The sequence below is a fragment of the Tarenaya hassleriana genome, unplaced genomic scaffold, assembly GCF_000463585.1.
Source record: "Tarenaya hassleriana unplaced genomic scaffold, ASM46358v1 Cleome2, whole genome shotgun sequence".
Classification (NCBI taxonomy): Eukaryota; Viridiplantae; Streptophyta; class Magnoliopsida; order Brassicales; family Cleomaceae; genus Tarenaya; species Tarenaya hassleriana.
The window spans coordinates 1,775,602-1,783,450 of record NW_010965372.1 but is presented as its reverse complement, the minus strand read 5'-3'; the positions used below and the strand labels follow the sequence as shown (position 1 = coordinate 1,783,450).

The 7,849-nt window shown below is 40.3% G+C and overlaps 4 protein-coding genes across 5 annotated transcripts in view; 2 read left to right on the top strand and 2 right to left on the bottom strand.

Annotated features, from left to right (window-relative positions):
- LOC104811656 overlaps positions 1-390 on the top strand; it is a 1,721-nt gene extending 1,331 nt beyond the window's left edge. For both annotated transcript variants that reach the window (XM_010538420.1, XM_010538419.2), the window contains exon 4: positions 4-390. In XM_010538420.1, the coding sequence (XP_010536722.1) occupies positions 4-198 (195 nt within the window). In that variant the 3' untranslated portion in view covers positions 199-390. The remainder of the gene's footprint in view (positions 1-3) is intronic.
- A 5-nt stretch (positions 391-395) lies between these two features.
- On the bottom strand, positions 396-2,426 carry LOC104811658 (two-pore potassium channel 1). Its single transcript, XM_010538421.2, has 3 exons — positions 2,291-2,426; positions 891-1,850; positions 396-720 (listed from the first exon to the last, which is right to left on the bottom strand). Exons 2-3 carry the CDS (start codon positions 1,811-1,813, stop codon positions 558-560), a joined length of 1,086 nt encoding a protein of 361 aa, XP_010536723.1. The 5' UTR covers positions 1,814-1,850; positions 2,291-2,426; the 3' UTR covers positions 396-557.
- A 709-nt stretch (positions 2,427-3,135) lies between these two features.
- Positions 3,136-4,054, bottom strand: LOC104811655. Its single transcript, XM_010538418.2, has 2 exons — positions 3,943-4,054; positions 3,136-3,832 (listed from the first exon to the last, which is right to left on the bottom strand). Exon 2 carries the CDS (start codon positions 3,815-3,817, stop codon positions 3,515-3,517), a length of 303 nt encoding a protein of 100 aa, XP_010536720.1. The 5' UTR covers positions 3,818-3,832; positions 3,943-4,054; the 3' UTR covers positions 3,136-3,514.
- A 1,564-nt stretch (positions 4,055-5,618) lies between these two features.
- On the top strand, positions 5,619-7,820 carry LOC104811653 (pectinesterase QRT1). Its single transcript, XM_010538416.2, has 5 exons — positions 5,619-6,074; positions 6,529-6,724; positions 6,815-7,018; positions 7,141-7,376; positions 7,471-7,820. Exons 1-5 carry the CDS (start codon positions 5,779-5,781, stop codon positions 7,616-7,618), a joined length of 1,080 nt encoding a protein of 359 aa, XP_010536718.1. The 5' UTR covers positions 5,619-5,778; the 3' UTR covers positions 7,619-7,820.
- The last annotated feature ends 29 nt before the right edge of the window (positions 7,821-7,849 follow it).

Genomic DNA, 7,849 nt, shown 5'->3' with positions numbered 1-7,849 from the left:
CGGTTCAGGCAGAAGCTGGCTGAAGCGGATCAGAGGATGACCGGGTCAGGGTCAGGCCGGGAAAACAAGCTGGCCAACCTGCAAGAGCTTGTAGGCAATGCTGGCAGAGCGGCTAACCTTAACGTGCCAAAGGGTTCGTCCAGGGACTGGCTCGATCCACATTGCCATGAATCACAGTTTGAGAAAAGGCATCGCTAGTCATCAGCTTTTACGTGTTCCCTTAGTGTGTTATGAGAACACTCAGATTTCAAGCAATAAAGCCGGACGTGGTAATGAATCTAATGATCATCTCTGTTCTTGAAGAGATCATCACCTCCTCTGTCTTTGAGCAGAAACAAAAGAGTGATCAAAGGGTGTACTCTTATCTTCTTTACTGTTTGAAGCTGGTAACCATCTGGATTTCATGAAGATTGATTTCTTGTGTTTAATTACACAGACATGGAAGTTGAAATTCAGAAAGTAAACACTCGCCTTCTGTTATCTTCAGACAAAAACATAGGATCTGAGTTAAGATTTGATTTGTACGCTTGCTGTCGTGAAAAGCTTGATAATATCTCTCATCTTTTGAACTGAGAAGATTGAGCAAACACAATGTCAGAAGTTGTCAGAGTTCCCGACTCATCAACATCCAGTTGCTCGAACTCTTCCATTATCGCTGAAATGTCCTGTTGATCGATCTTCCCCATTTCTTTGAGCTTGTATACAATGAACTCCGCCGCCCTGTCGGGTCACAGACAAGGAAAGAAGAAAAACTCGTGTCATGTGTTACATCCTCAAGAAAGAAACTTTCCAGTTCATTTCTGGACAAGAAGATGAAGATTGCAAGAAATCACAGAGAACAGTAAAATCCCGAGTGAATCTGATCGTAAAGAACGAGAAGATATTCTCACCCGACGACACCGTCATCATCAAGATCAGCAGCCTCAAGATCACTGTTTGTGATTCTCCGAGTCAGAACCCATTTCACCAATTCCCTCTGCCTGGTTTCGGTATTAAGCTCGGCTACGTAGAGGAGAAACTGAGCCAAGCATATCGTGCTCGTCAATATCCAAAACACAGCAAATACACGTCCAGATCCGGTATTGAAGCTCTTATCGCCATACCCCAACGTCGTGATCGTGGAACAAACGCAGTACAAGGCATCGACAAACTGCATCTTCTCGACCACAACGAGGAAACCCATTCCGGCCAAGACGAGGACCACAAGGACAAGGAACGTAACATAACACTTGTACCTCGTCCTGTTGGTCTGAATCTCCTTCAGAATGTCTGTTGGACCGAAGTTTCGACGCAAGTGAAAGGCTCTAACCAGTAAAGCCTCTTGCTTTTCCACCAGATAATCCGCTGCCCTGCTTAGAATATGACCCACAAGGACCATTCCCGAGAAGACAAAGGCACAAGCCAGTAACCTCGAGGCAGAACTGCTCGGTACGAGGTCTCCATATCCGACGGTTGTCATCGTTACTATACAGAAATAGACAGCATCCACCAAACCATTGGTCTTATTACCAGAAATCTGGTTTCTTGCAAGATAGAAGCATATAGCACCAATGCCTAAATACAAAGCCAAGAACAGGATGACTCGTCTGAAGCTCGGGTTGAGATCTTTGAAAATGGAAAGATTACGTAGTGGCGGAGGAGGAGGCGCCTCGTCAAGTCTGGCATCGTCGTTGTAACCGAAATCTCCCCGAGGAGCGCTTTTACAGCGGCGGAATCTTCTCTTCCTCGAGGAATTTCGGTTGAAATCTTCAGCCATAGGGTCTACGCTCTTCTCTGGGAGCAAAGGCTTCTGAGCTGTATCACTTGACATCATCACCAAACTTAAGGAATCTACCACAAATCTTGAAAACCTGCCAGATTTGATCGAACCCTTGATCAGTTTCTAATTCTAACACCATCTCAAAGAATGAACCGACCTAATGCAGATTTAAGATCAGTGATAACCGGAAAAATCTGGAGAAATGAACAGTAATAACATGATAGAGACCAGAAAGCATAACCCCTTAACACGATTTACCGAGAACATGCCCATCAACAATCGTAAATTCGGTCTAGTTTCTTGTCTGAAAAACAACAAACCCATGAATTGAACCAAAAGAATGCGGATTTCGAATCGAAGTTTCCCAGAATCTATGTCAGAAACACAGATTAGAGCACGATACATGCCGCAACTGAATATTCGAAGGAACTTGTTCAGGTGAGAATAAAAATTGGAGCTTTATCAAAAATCTCGCAAGAACTATCAAACCCGGAAGTAGAAATCAACGGAAAACGAAGAATTGAAGATTACCAAGAATGGAAATTCTCAGGATCGGGGGAAATGCGTCAACCGGTAAGTTCGGATCTCGGGATTGTTCTTGTCTGGCTCATCATCATCATCATCGCATATTCTTACATGTTGATCGGTTCTTGAGTTTTTAAACAGACAAGGAAATAAATAAAAAACTTGGGAAGTATTTTATTTTTTTCCCATTTTTTTCCTGAAAATCATTGAATTTTGTTAGACTTTTTCCCCCGACTCGGTTAAAAATATAAATTGCTTTTAGAAGAAAAATATTGATTTTTATTTCAAATTTGAGGATTGATTAATTACATTGATTGGTCCGATACACACAAAAAAAAATATTATATTTTTTTTTATAATCATGATGGTTTCGGATCAATGGTTCGATTACATTCACGTTAGATCCGGGAGATTTTGTGATCTCGTTAGATCATTTTACCGACTGTAAAAAAAAAGTATTACATTGCTTTTATTTTGGCTATTATTTCGTAATATCTGACATCAGTTTTACTATATTGTGTCTTTGGTTGCAGCCACTGTCTTTGTTTCTTAGTGATGATCCATAACCAAGTGATGATAGAGACATACTTATATAAATATGAGCTTGGACAAGTCTTGAAGTCTAATTGTTGACGTTGAGATATGGTAAAACTATATAGACCATTCTTACAGAACATCGCGCCGTTTTACAATTACGTGTAGAGACGCTTCGTCGTTTCAAAGCAATGAGCCGGGCAAATCTACCAGAACGGCATGCATTGTTTTTGGCTTCTGATCACGTAAAGACAAAACAATATATACTTACTGCTGAAACGTAATAACATCCACAACACACACACACACATACTAAAGATTAATACAGTGAATCCCCACCGAAATTAAATTGACTATTCTATGCATATAATAATACAGGAATACACATATATATGTGACGTGTAATTTCCATCGTGTTCATGTTCTATGACAATCACCGGTGCTAATATGGCAACAAGCCATGCTTAGTAATGGCTTTCTATATATACATCCATGGCATCACATCCTCCATGCATACATACATAGCAAAAAAGAAAGACTAAAATACACATCCATTGAAAAGATACCACGACACCGCTTATATTCATGTCTTTAAGTTCAAGATACCGATACAGTATATATATATATATATATATATGTCTTGTTGAGAGGATGGTTGTATCATATATATATATATATATATGGATCGATAGAGATTCAAAGCTGATGAGGCCAAAGGAAAGATCCCATGGCAAAGGCCCTCTTCTCATCGAGAGTTCCTTCGAAGGAGAGACCATATTCCCTGAGGAGCAAGTCAAGCCTCGTCCCATCCATGCTTTCGTAATCAGCCTTTGAGTATTTTGGGTAATGAAGTGGCACTTGGAATCCATATGGGTATTCTTCCTTTTTCGCCATCTTGATGTGATCATGTTGGTTCGCATGGTCATGGTCATGCCCCGAGTGTCCGAACAGCCGTGTGAAGGCCAAAGCCACGAGCCATTTCATCTCCACACTGAACATTTTTTCCCAAGGTCTCTGCATTCAAGGAGCAACAATTCAAAAACCAGAGCATGAAATAACGAAAATGACCGATCAATCGATAGATTTATTAGTAGCTTTGCTGATTTTATATAACAAAGATTTACCAGAAGGAAATATAGAGGTTGCTTTGAGATCCAAGAAGATGAAGAGAAGCTGAAATGATGAGTGTGAGAAGAGGAGCAAGCTTTAGAGCAAGCTGGGTCATTTTAATGGGCAAAGGGGTGTATATATAGATAAAACCTAACATATACATATATCTATACATGTATATGTATATATATTTAAATAACATTACAAACCCTAATTCCATAAAAAAAACACTATAAACCCTAAATATATAGTCTACACTGAATACCAATCACTGACCATAAGAAAAAGAGAGAAAAGCTTTAGGGTTTAAATTCTTTGAGCTAAATCACATTTAAGATGCGATATTTAAGGTTTATATATATATATTACGAAATAAAATGGGGTAAAAATCATCTAAAAGTAGGAAAAATTTTATTTCGAGAGGGTTGTTGGGAAATTAGGGGTTGAATAATTATAATTAGGAATTGGTAGGTTAGGTATTTTTGTTCGCATTTAATATGCTAAGGGGGAGTGGTTAGAGGTCGTTTTTGGAAAATTAAAGAGAGGTCCCAACCTTCCTCATGCAGATTTTGCCAGATCGGAATGTTTCAGCCATTCATATGGTTTTCGTGTTTGTGTGGCCATGTCTCACTCTCGTATCATTCCACTTTAAACCGGTTTTGGTTCGGATCTATTGAAACCGGTTCTGTCAAACCAAACCGCTTCAGAAAACATTATGAGCCGTAAATAGGCCCATTATAATGTTGGGCTTTTTCTGACTATATTGGGCCAAACCTTTTTTTTGTATTTGTCTACCGTTGGAGGTCTATTCATTTGTCGTTTTGTGGAGGTTCTCTTTCTATCGAATTTCAAGAGTAATGATAAATAATAATAATAATAACAATATAAATAAATGATTTATCATTTATGGAATTTCAAAAAATGAATATCGGAATCATGGTAATCTGAAACTAAAACAGTTTGCAGCTTAAGAGTAGTTTTGTATTGTTCCAATATAGTGTAATATTGCGTCAAAAGTAAGAAACAGTAATCTCAAACCCTAATGCTGCTTCATGCTAGTTTTTTTTTTTGGGAAACCCTAATATGTGTGTATATATATATACATTACTTGCATTGCAAGTAATAGGAGATTAAGAGATGGGATTAGTAGATTATTAATTAAACCATCTTTGCATTTTTTTTTTTGGGCATAAGCACCCAACTTCTATGAGTAACCTTTCCTGTGTTTCTTTATAACGCATCGAGTCAGAAGCCTCTCTCCAATCATCTTTGCGACCTCGCTCTTCTTTAATCCCCCCACGTCCTTCTTTCTGCTCTGAGGGATAAAGATTATGCCGATTAATTGTAATTGTAACCCACTAATTACCGCTTTAATGTTTTGAGAGAAAAATAAAATAAAAAGGAAGTAGATTTAAATCTGATTAACAAATGAATAAATAGATAATGATGTAAATCATTGGAGATAAAATTTCGGATGATAAAAGAGTTTTAAGTGGTGAGTTATGGTTTTAAAGCTTTTTTTTTGTGATAAATATGGTTTTGAAACTTTATCACATAAGGAGTAGATTTAAATTATAAAAAAAAAAACGGTAGAAGTTGGAGTTAGAGTAGAATAGAATAACCTCACGCTCCTATATTTATTAAACCCATCATATTCACAACCTTTCACCTCCACACAGGGAAACAAAAAACAGAAGACAGAAGACAAGCGTTTAACACTCTCTCAGAGTCTCTTCATAGTTCCCACGACACAGGAGGACAAAAAAAACGACATCTGGGTTTTGATCGTGATCACATACTGATTCACTTCCCCAGGAAAGAAACAGGAATCAAACAGACAGATAATCGCCATGAAAGGCCACGTCTTTATCGCCATGTTCGTGGTTTTCGTCGGGTTAGGGACGAGTTTAACGCAGAGGGAAGGAAACTGGAGAGATTACATGAGCTGGGACGACATGAAACTGGAGGTGGACGAGGTGGGGGGAGCGAGACCGAGCTTCAGGGACAACGGAATGAATCAGAGCAGAGTGATCGTGGTTGATAAGAACGGATTCGGCGATTCGGTTACTGTTCAAGGAGCTGTTGACATGGTTCCCGAAAATAACTTACAGAGAGTTAAAATCTTCATTCTTCCCGGATTTTACAGGTAGAGAGAGACAGAGACAATGCATAAGTTTGATAACGATGGTCGTGTGTCTGAATCTAATTGGGTCTCTGTTTCTTTTTCGTTTTCTTTCCTCTGCGCAAACTTGTTCAGAGTGGGTTTGTGTAAGTTGCGTCAGATAGGAAGTTTCTTCCGGTCTGAACGTGTTTGAATTTTCGTTTTTTTCCTGTGGGGCTGAAACTTGTTGAGAATGTCTCTGTCAGTGATCATGCTCTGTTTTTTCTCTGAAAGTTTTCGCCTTTAGAAACAGAAATCGGGTCTTTACGAAATTAGAGAAACGTGTGTTTTCGAGCAGTGTTGTCCTAAATTCTTGGGGTTAGTGGAACAACCTGAATATCGGCTACGTGGGCAGTTGCTGTCATATTCTCTCTCTCTCTCTCTCTCTCTCTCTCTCTCTCTCTCTCTCTGAGTCTGTGTTTGGTCTGTGTGTTTTCAGGGAGAAGGTGATGGTGCCGAGGAACAAGCCGTACATATCGTTCATAGGGAACGAGAGCAGAGTGGAAGAGACAGTGATAAGTTGGGACGACAAAGCTTCCGACATTGACGAGAATGGTCTCCTTCTCGGCACTTACCGCTCCGCTTCTGTCACCGTTGAATCCGATTTCTTCTGCGCCACGGCCATCACTTTCCAGGTTCTTCTTCTTCTTCTTCTGAATACACCACAGAAGAAAGAGATACAGAATGTGTATTTATACGTGGATGTGTATTTTTTTTGGGAGCAGAACACAGTGGTGGCAGAGCCAGGAGGGTACGGAATGCAGGCAGTGGCACTGAGGATCTCAGGGGACAGAGCAATGTTCTACAGAGTTAGGGTTTTAGGCACACAAGACACTCTCCTTGATGAATCTGGCTCTCACTACTTCTTCCAGTCCCACATCCAAGGAAGTGTTGATTTCATCTTTGGCAAAGCCAGATCCCTTTACCAGGCAAATTCCTTCGTCCTTCTTTCTCCTTTTTCTTCCTCATTCCCGTTACCCGAAACCATTCCAAGAGATCAAAACGCTGCCCCTTTCGATACGGGTTTCCCGGGTTTTTTTTTTTGCCACAGGACTGTGTGATTCAGTCTACGGCCAAAAGATCAGGAGCCATTGCAGCTCACCACAGAGACTCAGAGGATGAAGACACCGGATTCTCTTTTGTGGACTGTGTCATCAATGGAACAGGCAAAATCTACCTGGGAAGAGCATGGGGAAACTACTCGAGAGCTATTTACTCCAACTGCTACATCGCTGATGTCATCACCCCCATGGGCTGGAGTGACTGGAACTTCCCCTACAGACAGAGGTAATGAATCTGAAACATTGCAACATGTGAGATGATGAAGTGTTCTGTCTTAAGATTACACAGGGACAGGCTGATGGGGAAAATCTTTTTGCAGGACTGTGTTGTTTGGGGAGTACAATTGCAGGGGAAGAGGAGCAGAGAGAGGAGGACGAGTTCCATGGTCGAAAAATCTCACCTTTGATGAAGTTAGGCCTTTCCTGGACATCAAGTTCATATATGGAGAGCAATGGCTGAGACTCTAACTGATTCTGATCACCCAGAGGAGTTCAATTCTGACCAAAAAGGCGAAAATCGAAGAAAAGAGAAGAGGGGAGAAAACCCCGATAGAAGCTAACTTGACCCGTCTTATACTATTCGTTTATAAGCATTCGATGCAGAAATGTGCATGTTTTAGCAGACACTACTGATCTGGAAAGCAAACCAAGTTCTTGATATTTCTCATCTAGTGTTTTAGCCTTTCAGTCTACCGATTG